Consider the following 16321-nt stretch of genomic DNA (forward strand, 5'->3'; position numbering starts at 1 on the left):
ATCATATCATTGTCATCCTACAAGGGTTGTTTCTCAGCTTACGCCATGCATGCTTCAACGCTGATGTTGACTCAGAAAAGCACGACACGTCCCTTTTAGTTAGGAAAAATGCCCCTCAAAGTAGAAAAAGATCAGCACTATAGTGGCGGTTACAATCGCCACACCAGCCCGCGCGACTGAAAGTGTCATATAAAGCAATGTACCCCTTATACTTAAAAGATACGCGTTTTGTCTTAAGGATTACTGCAAGTATTCTGCAAAAAAATATCCCGCACTTGTAGCCTCTATGTATACAGCTAATCAGCCACTTTTGATTGGATATCTCAGCCACACGCTAAAAGGAACAACTTTCGGTCTTAAAGAGATACCTGACCCTCCAAGTCACACAGTGTCACAGCCTGAGCCTGATCCTGATCCTAGGGCACTATAGCTATATATATGAGAATGCAGTGTAAGGTCAGGGACCTTACATCCTAGTCTTTTGCCATTTTAGTGCAGCGGGTAAGGCCCTGAATGCATCCAGGGACCCTGGCCGTGACATACAGAACTTTCAGCTTTCAACTCAACTGTCATGTATATTTCGGCTTCTTCATTCCATTCAAGGTGGGCCTAAATGGACGTTTATCCATTCTACGAGAAGCTGTGTAGATGGAAATGGAATGGACCGCCAGCCTGTTCATAACAGACTGTGTTCAGATTTTTTAAACTTATATAATACTAGTTTTAGTATGTGGCACGGTGTGGTGTTTTCAGACCTTCGGAATGTAATTTTAACCACCAGTGCAAATATGCATGACGAGTCAGCCACCTCCGGTCACCCTATGATTAAACCTAAGAACATTTATAAATACTGCTTCTACCTCCTCTTTTTATCTTTCTATTCTCTTCATCCTCATTACCTACTTCTTTCAGTATCTTGCAACCCCTCTAATCTCATTCAATTATATTTTACCATCCAAAAACAATAAATCTACCTCTCTAAAATGAAGTTCTTCTCAGTTCTTGCCATCTTCTCTGGCGTCCTCGCTGCTCCTTCTACTCGTGGTGGCGGCGACGATGATAGCTTCTTTGATCCCTGCCCAACTATCTATGGCGAGGTTTTGTGCTGTAACCCTGGTGTTGGTAATTTTGATATTAACTGTGTCAAACGTAAGTAATAAGGAAGAATTATCTTTGGACTATTAGAAAAAGGCTAATTACTAAAACAGCTACTATTGCTCCTACAAGTATCGATGACTTCAAGGCCAGTTGCGCCAGTGTTGGCAAGAATGCCCGTTGCTGCATTGCCCCTATAGTAAGTTAACCTTTCTCTATAAACACCTAACGTACATGATAAGCGGGTGCAACAGACAAGCGAGTGCAACAAAAAATCCCGCAATTTACATCTTCTCAACTTAATCAATTAATTTTCAACCACCAAATATGCCAGACCCAAATATTGAGGCTAGGATTCTTCTTGCACTTCGTGCCCTTCAAAATGACCCAAAATTAAGTCTCCGACGCGCCGCAGGCATCTACCAGGTCCGTTATTGGACTTTATATCGCCGACAGAAGGGTATCCTTTCTACGCGTGATTCTATCCCAAAATCACGCAAACTATCTGATCTAGAAGAACAGATCATAGTTCAGTTCATTCTCGATCTGGATTCGCGAGGGTTTCCCCCGCGACTGCGTTGTGTTGAGGAGATGGCTAACCGATTGCTCGCCGACCGCGAGACGCCGCCTGTCAGCAAGCGCTGGGCCTCTAACTTCGTCAAGCGACACAAAGACCTCAAGACGCATTTCCCCCGTAAATATGACTACCAGAGAGCCAAATGTGAAGATCCGACCATTATTCGCAACTGGTTTAGGCTCGTAGCAAATGTAATTGCGAAGTATGGCATCCGACCTGATGAAATCTACAACTTTGACGAGACTGGCTTTATGATGGGCGTTATTGCGAGCGGAATGGTCGTCACAGGTGCTGAAAGGCGTGGAAGACCAAAATCAGTGCAGCCTGGAAACCGGGAATGGATTACAGTCATTCAGGCGATCAATGCCGAGGGCCAAGCGATCCCGCCGTTCATCATAGGTGCGGGCCAATATCACCTCGCCCACTGGTACCGAGAAAGCAACCTCCCGGGCGATTGGGCTATTGCGACGAGTCCTAATGGCTGGACAGATAACGAGATAGGCCTCGAGTGGCTAAAGCACTTCGACCGGTGTACTACCAAGCAATCAAAGAATCGCTATCGTCTCCTGATCCTCGACGGACACCAAAGTCACCACTCGGTCGACTTTGAGAGATATTGCAAGGCAAATAAAATCATCACGCTTTGTATACCGCCTCATTCGTCTCATCTGCTGCAGCCTCTTGATGTCGGGTGCTTTGGCCTGCTTAAGAAGGCTTACGGGCGAGAAATCGAGCATTTGATCAGATGCTCCGTAACCCACATTTCCAAAACCGAGTTCTTGCCGGCTTTTTACACCGCCTACCAGGCCACAATGACAGAGAAAAATATTAAAGCAGCCTTTAGAGGAGCCGGACTTGCTCCTCTCGACCCAGAAAGTGTAATCTCGAAGCTCGATGTGCAGCTGCGGACTCCAACGCCTGTGGAGGAGGTAGTTAGCCCCTCGACCCCTTGGGTCTCAAAGACCCCAAAGACTATCCTTGAAGCCGACTCTCAGCTTGAATATCTTGAAAAGAGAATCAAAAGGCATAAAAGTAGCTCTCCAGAGTCAATTCTAGAAGCATTGAGGTCTTCTTCCAAGGGAACAAAGATAGTTATGCATAAGGTTGCCTTATTAGAGGCCAGGGTCCAAGATCTTGAACAGGCAAATAAGATACTAAGCCGGCGGCGGAGGGCAAAAAGAACCCGGCTACAGAAAGGAGGGGTGATGACAGTAGAGGAAGGAAGGCAAGTAATTGATCAAACGGATGTTGATGCGCAGGCGGTGGCTGGACCATCGAGAAGTGGTGGTCAAGGAGGGCCTCCGCGAATGAAGGAAAGGCGCTGTGGAGCGTGCGGCAAGACAGGACATAATGCAAGGACCTGTCAGATACTTGTCGCTATGTCTATGGAAGAATATAGCGATTAATTTTACTTAATTAATAGTCTGTTGTGTTTTTATTGCTATTTCTATCTGAGATGTTGTGATGTTGTGTTGCACTCGCTTGTCTGTTGCACCCGCTTATCATGTACGTTATTGGTTTAACAAGAGGTTTGAATACCCACGTCTTACACGGATGGCTATAGACATCCTCTCTGTGCCTCCAATGGCGGCGGAGTGCGAGAGGGTATTCTCTTCCTGTGGGAACATGGTGTCGGCCAAACGCTGCCGGCTGCAGGCGGAAACAGTTGTCGTAACGCAAACCGTGAGGTCGTCCTGGTTAAAGGCGGGTTTGCTGGACGATTATGACGGATTGCTCAAGGATGTGGTGGCAGAAGAATGAGTCCAGACTTAATCGCGCTCACTATGGCCGGGATGTTTCGTTCATTGAATCATTTCAATCACTATCATTTCAATCACTATCATTTCAATCACTATCATTTCATTCCTTGCCCCTCAATGATCATTATCATTGTGGTCCTGCTTAATCAGCAGCCATTTCATTTTATTATCCCCTTCATAGTGATTGATAGTGATTGATGCGCCACTCTGACAAAAAAAAATTATTCTCCTTACAGGGCTCCGAGACATTGTTGTCTGTTTTCCATTCTTTTTCTCAGTTCAGCGAAGGAATAGCCAGGAAACATCGTCGGATGGATGCAAAATGGATGCAGCTTGTCGTTAACGACGTGGCTAGACAAGGGTGACCCCTGTGTCGCACAGACATATATTATGATATGAGCCGATCAGCTATCCATCAGAGATTTTACGAGCGGCTTCGTGATGCAAATGCCGCCGGCGTTTATCGCCGCCCCTTAGAGGAAATGCCGTTCCTTTCAAGCGACGGCGTTGAGTTTAAACTCAGCAATAATAATAATCAGAAACCCTCTGGTGGTGATAACCTCATTACAGGGGATTCTGATGACTCTGATTTCAACGAGTCCTTCCTCATCACAACCTTCCTCATCACAACCTTCCTCATCACAACCTTCCTCATCACAACCTTCCTCATCACAACCTTCCTCATCACAACCTTCCTCATCACAACCTTCCTCATCACAACCTTCCTCATCACAACCTTCCTCATCACAACCTTCCTCATCACAACCTTCCTCATCACAACCTTCCTCATCACAACCTTCCTCATCACAACCTTCTTCATATCAAGATAACGGCTCAGCATACTACAGAATCATGAATATATTGCAGCAGCGAAATCACACCCAATAAGAGATTATCATCACTTCCCCTTTCCCTCGAAAGATCAGGCGTTGGAGCGGCTTGTAAGGAGGAAAAGAAGCAAGCTCGACAACCCCCCCCCCGTCAATCCACACCCTTAGCGGCCACTTTACACTGCAACACCACGAGAAATACATATCATGAGATAAAGAGTTTTTGATTATAGCTTCAATATACTTCAATTCAATTATCACAGCAATTTCTAATTGATTGCGACAAATTTGGAATTGTAGGCAAGCAATTTGCTAATTTCCTCACCAAATCTCACCCATTTGACTGTCCGGTGGTTTTGCCGCCCACTCGAAGAGTGGGGCTCCTTTTCAGTCAGATCCACGGGTAAGGCCTGCCCGCTACTGTCAAGAGGCAATTTCACCCCAGGTGTTAGATATTAAGGTGAATCGTGTGTATTGCTTCATCCTCTCGAAATCGAAGGACTATTGAGACCTTATATCTTCGGCTGGTTCCTTCTAGGACTTGAGTCCTAGAAAGTCCTAGATGAAAGTCCTAGATGAAAGTCCTAGATGAAAGTCCTAGATGAAAGTCCTAGATGAAAGTCCTAGATGAAAGTCCTAGATGAAAGTCCTAGATGAAAGTCCTAGATGAAAGTCCTAGATGAAAGTCCTAGATGAAAGTCCTATGATCTAAGTTTAGGATTTCAAACTTTAATCCTAAACCTTAATCCTAAAGCTGAGGGTGAACCCTCCAACATTCAATAGTAAGGCTCGGCCAGTCGCGGCCTGTTGCTTTGTTGTCGGTGGGGGTTGAAAACATACAGCTCGTCCATCCACCTGTACGACCAATAATTGTCTCTCAATGCATCATTGTATGACAGCTCGATCATAGAAAGAGGCGAAACGAAAACACAACGAACTACCGCGGCATTACCTGTGATTCGTCACAGTTTACGATGCATTGCCGGGGCTTCTCTTACTGATATGTCAGATGTTGCTTCTTGCCCCACCTGTTGTCTCCTCTGACACATTGTTTTCTCGCAAACAGGCACACTTCTGTTCGTTTGGTGAGGCTGATGTGCCGTTTAGACTTGATGCTGATCGATGTTTTCGTATTCCAAACCAGTAGACACCTGCAGACAGAAGGCCTCATTATGCAGATCGCTAGTCTGACTTATTACCCGCACCAATTGTGTAGACCATCGGTGAGTTTACTCTTGTCAATTTACTGGGCCGTCTCCGCCGTCGGAATTATGGAATGTAGAGCTGTATCAAAAGGACGAGGGGATCTCCCACCGATCAAAGAAGAACAATTGCCGCGACGTCTCTACTAGTCCTGAAAATTAGGGGAGGTTGAACAGCTCGAGATAGCAAGACGAACAGATCTTTTTTATTGAGATTCAGGCTTCATCCGTGGTGGGTGGCTGATAGCAGATTTTCGCATTCAACTTTTCTCCCAACTGGCTGCTTTCCGACAAATCACTCAAGATCGAGCCGGGATGCTGTTGTTTGGGCTATAGGGTAGGGTTACAACAGACAGGCATCTCTAAGTTATACGTTCCCGAACATCAAACATCTGAAAATAGCACGATAGAAATACTTTGCCCATATGCTGGTTTCGCATTACTCAAGTAAAGGTAACATTTTGACGCCGCCTGCGGGGTGCTGCTGTATTGGCTTTATCACTTCTCATGGTACCATGACGCTCCCAGACATCCTATTGCGCCATCGAACTCGGCAGTCCAGATGAGGGTGGTTTCTCTCGTCATCTTTTGTGCTTACCAATAAGTAAAATTCTTATATCAGAAGCTCCAACTATCTAATATCAAAAATACCCCACTAGCATCTGCCATTTTGCACTTATACTACTCCAACTTTAAGGGTTTAATAATTTAGTAACACCATCCATGGTGGATGTGTCTTTTTTTAAATCGTACTCCGTAGCACACAAATGATACAGCCTTATTATAGATCAGGTTGAAAAATAGCCTATAGTGAAAGCTCCTGTATCGAGGCTTTGAGATCACCTTGATGTAATTACACGATGTCCGCTAGGAAGCTTAGAGAGTGACTTGGGTTTGCCAAGCATAGTTCCAGATTTGTCGCATGTGAGGCTTGATTCCGAATAAAGAGTCCCAAAGTATCTATGCCAAGGTTGATCAACATAGCCGTAAGTATGAAGAATTAGTGTTGAGGCTTGTAAGCCATTTATAAGGTTCCAACACATTCCCTTCACCACTAAGCCACAAGGTAGCCAATATCAATCTGAGGGGGGCTATGTTAGGATATATATATATCAGAAGGAGCTAGTTGTTGTTCCCATGAAGATTATTGAGGGCTTATGACACCGAACAATATTATTGCTTAGGCCTACCCGAGGTCGTGAGTTCGGAGATAGACGAGCATAGGCTAGGGTAGATAAGCGTTCAAGGAAGAGGTAAAGCTATGATTTTACCTTGCAACTGGTCTAGAAGTATAAGATATCCAGAACGAAAACTTCGAAGGACTAAGACAAGTTACACTGTAGCCAGTTGAATCCCTTCTTCCTCACCCCGGGTTCGTCATCAACTAAATCTAAGCTATCCAGTTTTTCTTGTTAATTACTTCTAGCTTTTAGTACTTTTGCAGTTCTTAAATGCTATCTTGCCGTCGATTATAGATAGACTCAATATCGTCGTACTGCTATATTTTAACTCTGGTCTAACTATTTTGCCAACAGTCCAACTCATGCAGATGTCTTGTAAGAATACGATTTTGACTGCCGGAATAAATATTCAGAGCTCTCAAGTCCTAACAACTGATCCGGCCAACCTCAAACCATGAACTTTTCGGACCTCTTCTGAACATGCGCTGGTAGGTAACATTGTTTCTCCACAGATGCGACTGTTGGCCTAGCATGCTCAAGTCCACTAGATTATTTGCCTCTAGAACATCGATGTGATCTTTCCGGTAGTGTTCTCGTATCCGTCGAAGATCCCGCCCAATATGCGGACAGGAGTTGCAGCCCAGCCCACCATGCAATGGTGGTTCGAGATATGGTATTGGCTCTGTATCCGGAGATGGAAACTTCCAGTTTTGTAGATCGTCCACATCCTTAATGATGCTTGGTATCTCCAGAATCTGGTTACTGATATTTCGGCGCTCCTTCAACGTAAAGTGCTGACGGTGCAGGGGATCGACGAGATGTGTCTTCACTTGTCTGGCCAGGACAGCTGTCTTGCAATCAAGGCATATAACTAGATTTAACTCCGCGAAGTGGACAAACGGCCCGATTTTGGGCGATGTGTCGTCGCGCGTGGGCTCAGCCTGCTCATTTTGTTCTCCAGGTAATGGGCTCGACATAAAGTTGCAAGTAAACGAGTTGACCTCTTCCTCGGCTCTAAGAGCCAGTGGTTCTTCGCTGTCGGGCTGTACTCCTACTTCATCTGACAACAACAAACCAAGTCCCGATCGCGGTCTCTTGCTATTCGAGGGGGTTTCTTCTAGATCTGATATAAAAGGCCGCTTTCGACATGTTGTGAGATCATGGCGAGGGCTTCCATAGTTCAACTCAGCATGCTCAGCCTCAATAGGGATAGACCCAGGCTCGCCGCTTTGATCATATCTCCATAAGAAGGCATGCCAGCTTGCCAAAACTCGATCATAGGCTCGGAGTAGCGCAGGTTGAAGATGATCTGGATACGCACCATCGAGACCGTAGGTTGTATGCCGCTGCATGGGCCTGTGCCCGCTCTGCCAAGCGTAAGCCACTTCGGGCCCAGCCGCTCCGGTGGTATCATCGAATCGATTGAAGCGTATAGCGGCGTCATGAACATGACGTTCTGTGATAGCGATTGAGATTTGGCGGTACATTTGGACCCCAATACCGGGTGGGATACCTGTGGCAGCACTACAATGCCGTCGAAGCTCCTTTGTGAATGTTGAGACGGTCCAGCGTGTTGATTTTAGGCCTAATAGAGAGAGCGGCGCGAAGAGAAGCGCGTCGGTATGCTCGATATGAAAGCATTTACGCAAGATTGATATCGCGACTGGCCTTATATAGACAAGATACTGGAAGATGAGTCGGGAAACAGGATTGGAGAAGAAGCGTACGACATAAAACTCGTTGTTGGTTGCCAATCGAGCCTTGTGGTGCCTAGAGATGGAGCACATCTTTGCGCCCCATAAGCCAATACCTCGCTCTCTTGAAGCAGTGTTGAAACACTCTAGCGTCAATAGCTCTGAGATTCGTGCAAACTGACCGCCGTCGAGGTTACAAAGTACCATAAGTCCCTTCAGATGATCATCGTGGGCCTCCAAGTACGCTCGAACAGCTTTGGTATTCCAAGTCCCGTGGTCTTTGCCCTGTACACGGAGCAAGCCATCGATTGGGGATATGCATGCTCTAAGCAGCAACTCGGGGTAGGCGCCTGTCAGCTTATTGGTAGGATCAGACACGAAAGAGTAGCCTGGTGTTGTCGTTGACAGATTATCCCGAATCAGCGATAAATCGATGTAAGGGGGCTCCCAGTCATACATCAAACGGGAGCAGGATGCCGTGACTGAACGCAGCACTTCACGAGCCAGGCCGCGGAAGTCTACCATCGACAGTCGTTGGTTGCCATCCCAGGACAAGACCTCGCCATCATCGCTCCAGTAGAATCGGAAGGACGACCCTTGAGACCGGCGAAGAGCGTTACCATATGATAAGAGACTTAAGAATTCGCCCATGGGCGATAGAGTGCCATCACACATATATTCCCGGCGGGCCGCATTGAGCCTTCGCAGCAGCCCGTGACGCGTCGGTTGCCCAAATCCTCCATAGATGTGCGAGAAACGCGGCAGTACGGCCTCGAGAAATATCAATCGAGAACAGTATATAAGCTTCGCCAAAGTCGGCGTGAAACGGTGAGGCTTCAAGTACTCATCTCCTTCTGGGGTCTCCAGCCCACGCACGGCACTGAAATACACCAGCATCGTCGAGCTCGCGACACCGCCGTCGTAATCCTCAGTGACAGCAGAGTAACAAAAGCGCAGTAAAATATCAAGCGCAGGGTCTGGTGGGCGATCCTCTTGACTGTTCGAAGACCAAGTGGAAGTTGTCTCGTCATCAGATGGATCACCCGTGTCCACAACCACCCTTTCCTGACTTTCATTTTCAATCTCGCTGTATCTTTCATCATCTTCACTTTCGTCATCATCTTGGATCTCGTCATCATCCTCATCCTCATACTCCCCTTAGTCCCCATGGTGTCCTCCATCCTTGTTAGCAGCAGAGTCTACATCGCCATGTTCCGCAGACTTCCATATTTCATCCACCCAAAGCTCCCGTAGGACTCTAAACTGATGCTTTTTCAGCCTATGACCTGTAACCTTCTGAAAAGTCACCGGCAATAATCGAAATAACCGGAGCCAGAAACAGACAAAGCGCTTCAGTTCCTTCCGGTAAACCTTCTCGGAAGACTCCTTTGCAACCAATTCGAAGGGCATCTTGTAAGGACGGTCTGGATACCTGCCGCGAAGCCACCTTCTCAAACATACATCTGTCGTCCGGACGGTCTCACCGCATTGATCCAGGAGACGATCAAGCGCGGCCATCATACATAATAACCTTCGCTCATCACGCGCCGGACTCATGATGGCTTCTCTTTCAACGACACCAAGAGACAAGGGTCGGTTGTCCGTGCAATGAGGTAGCGCCGCAAGGCGAACTAGAACATCACAATGCGCTTTTCTAAATGTCGTTTCCCAGCCTGTACGCCGGAGCCAGTTGGTCTGTAAAGCGGAAGAAGCTGGCGTCTCTTGAACACGCGACCTCCGACCTCCACTCTGCTGGTTTTCTAACCGATCATACTCCTCGGTGAACAGCTTCTGAGCAAGAAGCTTGATGGGATCAGGACTGGCCTGTAGAAGAATACTGCTGGGTATAGACCTGCTGTTGACGTCGTTGTCACTTCTGACGAGCCATGACCTCCGAGTGTTATTCGCTGTCCAGCTCTGGAACAAAACATCTTGTTGAATATGGCAGTGTTGGATAGCCACGCTATGAAACTGAAACTGGGGGGAGTTTCAGTTTCATAACACCGGACGTCAGTATAGTTTCAGTTTCATATGAACTGGTTTCAGTTTCATACGAAACAATATCCAGTTGCAGTCCAATTCTTTGACAAGCTCGGCATCTATATACACCTTATTATCTCCAAGTACCCCAAAGATGTTTGGCATTGTCTGCCTACCTACACTACCAATTCCCTAGGCTCGCCATCACTTTCTGCCCCCTTACTCATCTCTATATCTTCTTGGAGTATCGAGTATCCTTACAGCCGCGTCGATATCCTCCGCTTCTCTAAACACCCCTGCAAGGAGCGGCCTGCTCTTTCCCTTTGGAACACTTATCCAACTTTTAATGCACTCACATGCCTCTACCATTTTGGCAGACATCCTACTTCTATCCCATCTAACCTGTCGTTTTGCGCCTGAGAAGATTCGCTCTGCTTCCGTAGACATGGAGGGGATGCAGAATATGTCAATAGCCATACGGTAGAGGGGGAAATTCTCTCGCTGCGTCGGTTAAAGCCACCACTGTAAGGCCGTTTGTTGTCCAATCCCAACCTGTGAGCCCTGCGAAGTATCGTCAGAACCAGGCCATTAGAGGACTTCAAATTACTTATATAAATAAAGCAGTCGAATTCATCCTTCACCCCACTCGCTGTGCTGTACACCTTCTGCCTCCAGCGATCTAATATGCGCTTCGCGGGAACGGGAGAACCAGGCGAAGCAGGCCCCAAGAGCTCATCAGAAGGCTCCGATGACAAGGGAGCGGGCGAGGCTGATGACATGTTGTCGGACAATTAATTCCACAGGGGTCAGTGATGGCACCAGTCAACTGATAAGAATTATCTAAAGAACAGATGAAATTGAACAGCCGTGTTCAGGCATAGATATTTAAGCTCATGTCGTTAGGATTGGAGTCCTTGATGCGACAAGCCGGATGTGAAACCAGAGACACGACTCTAAAGTACGGGCCGCGTTTTATATCCAGGCGCACGAACCTAGTGGTGTTATGCGACACATATTTACTATTGGCACGTTTCTAACTGCGTTGAAGGCATTTGTTTGCGAAATTTTCTTGGTAAGGTACTACGATATTTGGGACTCATCGGCTGTATATGAAACATATGAAACCGACTGAAACATATGAAACTGGGGGAGTTACTGTTTCATACGAAACCGGGTCCATGAACTGTTTCAGTTTCATATGAAACAGTATGAAACAACACGCGTGGCTATCCATCACTGCCGTGACGGAGGAGTGAATGGTGATGTTATAGCAAAGTACTCCGTCACTCTTGGCCCGAGAGACGAGCAAAACGCATACATGGCCGAGCTGGAAGCGATAGCAATGGTCCTGAGGTGCATGCCCGATGGGCTCCGACACCGAGAGGTGATCATTGCAACAAGAAACCGATCGGCGCTACAAGCGATTATGAAACCTCGGCAACAGTCAGGACAAGGCACCATCCGGGAGATCTACAAACATGCCGAACGAGTTGGAAAGGGTGGAAACACCATCACGATGCGTTGGGTATCGCCCACGAATGACTCTTTCACACTGGCAGACCTGCGTATATCGGTATCCACCGAAATTCTGGCCCTCATATCGATATCCAGATAAGTGGGAGAAATTATCTGGATATCGATATATCCAGGTAGATATCCATACAGCCACATAGCCACTTTAGCAAGGTTGATATCCAGATAAACCACATATAATTCTTGCAGACTAGAGGAAAGAACAAGAAAGTACCCTAATCTAGAAAGTCCTCTGCCTCTGTTTCAACGCTAAATTCAACAGTAACGCTGGAAATAACGCCACTGCCACCGTGAGACTTGGGTATAATGATACCCTAGGTACTATTCACAGGCGATTCATCATAAATGGGCCACCAAAATGGAGATTTTCGCTTAAACTTTTAGGCTGGATCGTCTGAGGCTCGATCGAGTAGCTAATTGGTTAAAAATAACCCCAACCCCACACTTGGGGTTAGCGTAACGCATATGAATGGGGATTTCAATCAACAGAGGAAAACAACAAGAATATTTCTCTCTTTACTTTCTATTATCGAGATCAAGGAGGTGACATTAAGCAGCAATGGAGGACATCATACAGATCAATCAGGACTATCAGATACTGATCTGCCGGCTATGTCAAGCAGCCGTTCGACCCAGGCTTGTCAATAAATAAATCCAAATCAAATTGACCCTAGTTGGATTTGATTTGGATTCGGACGACTCGATTTTGTGACGGGTGAAGGTTCCCAAGGGATAAACTAGTCCGTACTGGTTTATGTTGGCAGAGTCGTAGGGCGTTGTCACTGAGCGTTGCGAAGTGTCACGTCTCTTAATAGTGAATAGAGCGGTGTTACGACCCAACTAATCTCCACCCACGTGAGATAACATACCCCACGTTTTCCACCACTTAGAATAGACCTACCCTATACAAGTCGAACGGACCCCATTCGACTTGCATGACGAACAGAGTCGAACCGACCTCGTTCGACCTGCATAACCTCATGTATATATACATTCGCTTAGCACTAGATAGTACGATGGCCTACCAGCTATCAATAAAACTTCCTTACCTGAATACGCCTTACCCGCTCTATTCACTATTAGGAGACGTGACACTTCGCAACTGCTCAGTGACAACGCCCTACGACTCTGCCAACATAAACCAGTACGGACTAGTTTATCCCTTGGGAACCTTCACCCGTCACAAAATCGAGTCGTCCGAATCCAAATCAAATCCAACTAGGGTCAATTTGATTTGGATTTATTTATTGACAAGCCTGGGTCGAACGGCTGCTTGACATAGCCGGCAGATCAGTATCTGATAGTCCTGATTGATCTGTATGATGTCCTCCATTGCTGCTTAATGTCACCTCCTTGATCTCGATAATAGAAAGTAAAGAGAGAAATATTCTTGTTGTTTTCCTCTGTTGATTGAAATCCCCATTCATATGCGTTACGCTAACCCCAAGTGTGGGGTTGGGGTTATTTTTAACCAATTAGCTACTCGATCGAGCCTCAGACGATCCAGCCTAAAAGTTTAAGCGAAAATCTCCATTTTGGTGGCCCATTTATGATGAATCGCCTCTTAATAGTTCCTAGGGTTATTTTGGGCCAATCAGCTAGCCGACTTCGACCAAGACGATTTGGACCAAATTTCAGAACCCCGCAACCCCATTTTGGTGCACGATTTGACCCAAATCGCCTGTGAATGATACCTACGGTGATCTGCTGGACTTTTTGTCTCTTCACGACGCGGACGTTTTGCTGCCGCCCATGGTAGCGGTTCTTCGAGGACCTGGTTTCAGTCGTGTGCAATATGAACTAACAAGCGATAAAAACACAATACACGGTTGATGAGTCCACACGCCACCAAAATGAGAATCCCCACTTAGAGCAATGCATGAGTGGTTTTTTATATCTGACAGATGAAGACGACAGGCTCATGAATATTTTAATGCATTTGACAAAAGCGTTGGCTGAACCTAAACAAGACACGTCATTGTTCATGTTGAAGGTTCATTGCCGATTCGTGGCTCGACTAAGTATTATTTGGGATTAGCGCCCCGTATTACTGCTTATCGGCTTATCAGCCCCGCTTAGTGCATCTTTACAACGTGACAGTGACATACGTTAGGCTCCGCTTTTATCCAGTTCACTGAGCAACCTGACTCACTCAAAACATCATCATCACATACATCATTTTCAATCTACACATCAAACACAACTCCAGCGGATGGAATCGGACCTCAAGACTGAGATTGAGAGGTGGCTTGAGGTGGTTTATCAATCAAGCGAAAACTCCTTAGAGGCCCATGCAAAAGACGACCGTCCAGATGCCAAGCGACAGCAAGAGGACGACTCATCAGACAGCGATACCTCGGACGCACAGCAGCCCGCTAAGAAACAGAAGCTTCATGATCAGCTCCCTTCGCCTGAAAACTCATTCAGCAGGTTAGACTTGATGGCTCCCCAAACACCAACCGTGAAGCGCAAGGGCATCACTGACAACAACGACGACGATGATGATCCCACGCCAAGAGCAAGCAAGAGCAATCCCCCACTTACTGCATCGAACTCAAGAAAGCAGCAATCTAACAAGTCGCCATCGAAGAAATACAAGAAGAGCGGAAGCAGATCGCACACCGAGAGTGAAACTAGTGCTGACTCTAGTCGCTCAGCGGCCGTAAAGCTATTTCCTATCTATGGTATTGGCAGCCATGCTCTACTTTCGGAAGTAATGAAATTGGATGCGGCTGGTATGCCTGAGGAGTTGGCCGACATGTATCTGGATCTCTATCAGATTAGCAACAACCAGAACTTTCTTCCCAGGCATTGGAAGGTTTGTTTGCTCTTTTCTTGTACTCATGGACTATATTGACGAGCGTCAGGCTGCAATCAAGGCGAGAGCTCTCAAAGACCCGCACTTCAAAGTTCTGGGAGACTTTTCGTATCTGCCTCTGAACGATAGCCTTGAACATCCCTCCCCGGAGTCAGAGAGGCTCTTCTTGTCGTTGTTGGATTCTATTGACCACATTGCCGCCGAAACAGCACGATGTTGCAACTCTTTCGACGAGCTGGCCTGCAACAACCTCGTCCATACGCCGATCCTCGCCGCAGTATTCAACCAAAGGCTCTGGCCTGGCGATGCAATGCTGAAATGCTCCCCACTGTGCGATCCCCTCTCCAAAGGTTTCTCCAACGTCACGACTGACAATCCCTAGGATGACAGCCCCTGTGACAGCGACGCAGCATATGTTTGAGCATTCATCTGCCAAAGTAGACTACGTTGTTCACATTCAGCCGCCCGTCAAGACACATGCATCCATACGCAAGCTATATGACTCGACGAGTGAAAAGTCTGTCAACCATACAGCATTTCATCCCATGCGACAATCACCCATTTGTCTGAGCATCGAAACGAAACGATACAGTGGGGATTCAGAAAGAGCTCATGCGCAGGTGTGTTCGTGGCAAGCGGCGCAGTGGACTTATTTGGCGAGCCACGCAGGCGGAGGCATCAAGCATCTACCGTTCCTGCCAGGAATTGTAGTGAATGGTCAATCGTGGACGTTTGTTGCTACAACAAGAGAAGGCGAAGTGACTGCAAGTTGTATACTGTATTGTTGGTATTGAGTGTTTGTGATCTAACTTGCTGTATAGACAATTTGGACCGAAGGCCCCTTGGGATCGACTATGTCAAGCTTGGGTGTATTGAAAGTCATGGGAGCGTTGAATCGACTGCGGCAGTGGATCATCGATGTCTACTGGCCTTGGTACGAGAAGTATGTCCTCAAGATTGGGCTGGTGGAGTTGGAGGTTCCAACCCAAGCCCAAGCCCAGGTCCAGCCCCAGCTTCTGTCGCAAGCTCCGTCCGAGTTGCGGGCCCAGGTGGAAGGAGAGGCGGAAGGAGATGTTGAGATGGACAGTGAAACTGCTCGTTCAGAAGTCTTTGGATTGTCTTGCCAGCTGTTTGGAGATGACCCTGGTATATGAGGCACAGAGGATTTGGAAAGCCGGCGTGTTGGCTTACGTGCGTTTGGGTTGCATGGAATTCTTGAGCCTTGGATGCAGTGTGAGAAATAGGCGGTCCAGTCCAGTCCAGGGTGTCTGGACTGGACCGCCTGTGTATCTGGAAGTACTGGACTGGACCGCCTGCCATAATTGGACTGGCACCAAGAGTCGGACCAAAACTTGATACGGTGATGAAGTTTCGGTATTGTTGCATTGATACTCAGTCCACATCGCATTGAGCATCAAGAAGTGCACTGGTCGAGAAAACTATGTACAGAAAAGGAGGCTCGGAAGACTTCATAGGGCGTAAGCGAGTGATGTCGATGGCAGTATTAATCATAGAGCTATCGTGGCTACTAGTTAAACTTAACTGGTCCTTGGCATTAAGCGCATCTATCGTGATCTCCAAATAATTATCTCGTCCTCATCCCACTGTCGGAGACACTGCATAGCTCCAATCGTAGCTGCTGATAATCGGT

At 47.0% G+C, this 16321-nt stretch overlaps 4 protein-coding genes across 4 annotated transcripts; 3 read left to right on the top strand and 1 right to left on the bottom strand.

The window, feature by feature from the left end:
* Positions 1-983: 983 nt before the first annotated feature.
* FPOAC1_013406 (uncharacterized protein) lies at positions 984-1303 on the top strand (the record flags this gene model as incomplete). The annotated part of the gene is made up of 2 exons (XM_044857747.1): positions 984-1149; positions 1209-1303. 2 exons carry the CDS (start codon positions 984-986, stop codon positions 1301-1303), a joined length of 261 nt encoding a protein of 86 aa, XP_044701129.1.
* Positions 1304-3827: 2524 nt separating this feature from the next.
* Positions 3828-4262, top strand: FPOAC1_013407 (uncharacterized protein; the record flags this gene model as incomplete). The annotated part of the gene is made up of 1 exon (XM_044857748.1): positions 3828-4262. One exon carries the CDS (start codon positions 3828-3830, stop codon positions 4260-4262), a length of 435 nt encoding a protein of 144 aa, XP_044701130.1.
* A 2808-nt stretch (positions 4263-7070) lies between these two features.
* On the bottom strand, positions 7071-11098 carry FPOAC1_013408 (uncharacterized protein; the record flags this gene model as incomplete). The annotated part of the gene is made up of 3 exons (XM_044857749.1): positions 7071-9491; positions 9543-10316; positions 10982-11098. 3 exons carry the CDS (start codon positions 11096-11098, stop codon positions 7071-7073), a joined length of 3312 nt encoding a protein of 1103 aa, XP_044701131.1.
* Positions 11099-14064: 2966 nt separating this feature from the next.
* Positions 14065-15824, top strand: FPOAC1_013409 (uncharacterized protein; the record flags this gene model as incomplete). Its single annotated transcript, XM_044857750.1, has 4 exons — positions 14065-14670; positions 14720-15000; positions 15053-15290; positions 15492-15824. 4 exons carry the CDS (start codon positions 14065-14067, stop codon positions 15822-15824), a joined length of 1458 nt encoding a protein of 485 aa, XP_044701132.1.
* Positions 15825-16321: the final 497 nt, after the last annotated feature.

This window comes from Fusarium poae (assembly GCF_019609905.1).
Source record: "Fusarium poae strain DAOMC 252244 chromosome Unknown contig_2, whole genome shotgun sequence".
NCBI classification, from domain to species: domain Eukaryota; kingdom Fungi; phylum Ascomycota; class Sordariomycetes; order Hypocreales; family Nectriaceae; genus Fusarium; species Fusarium poae.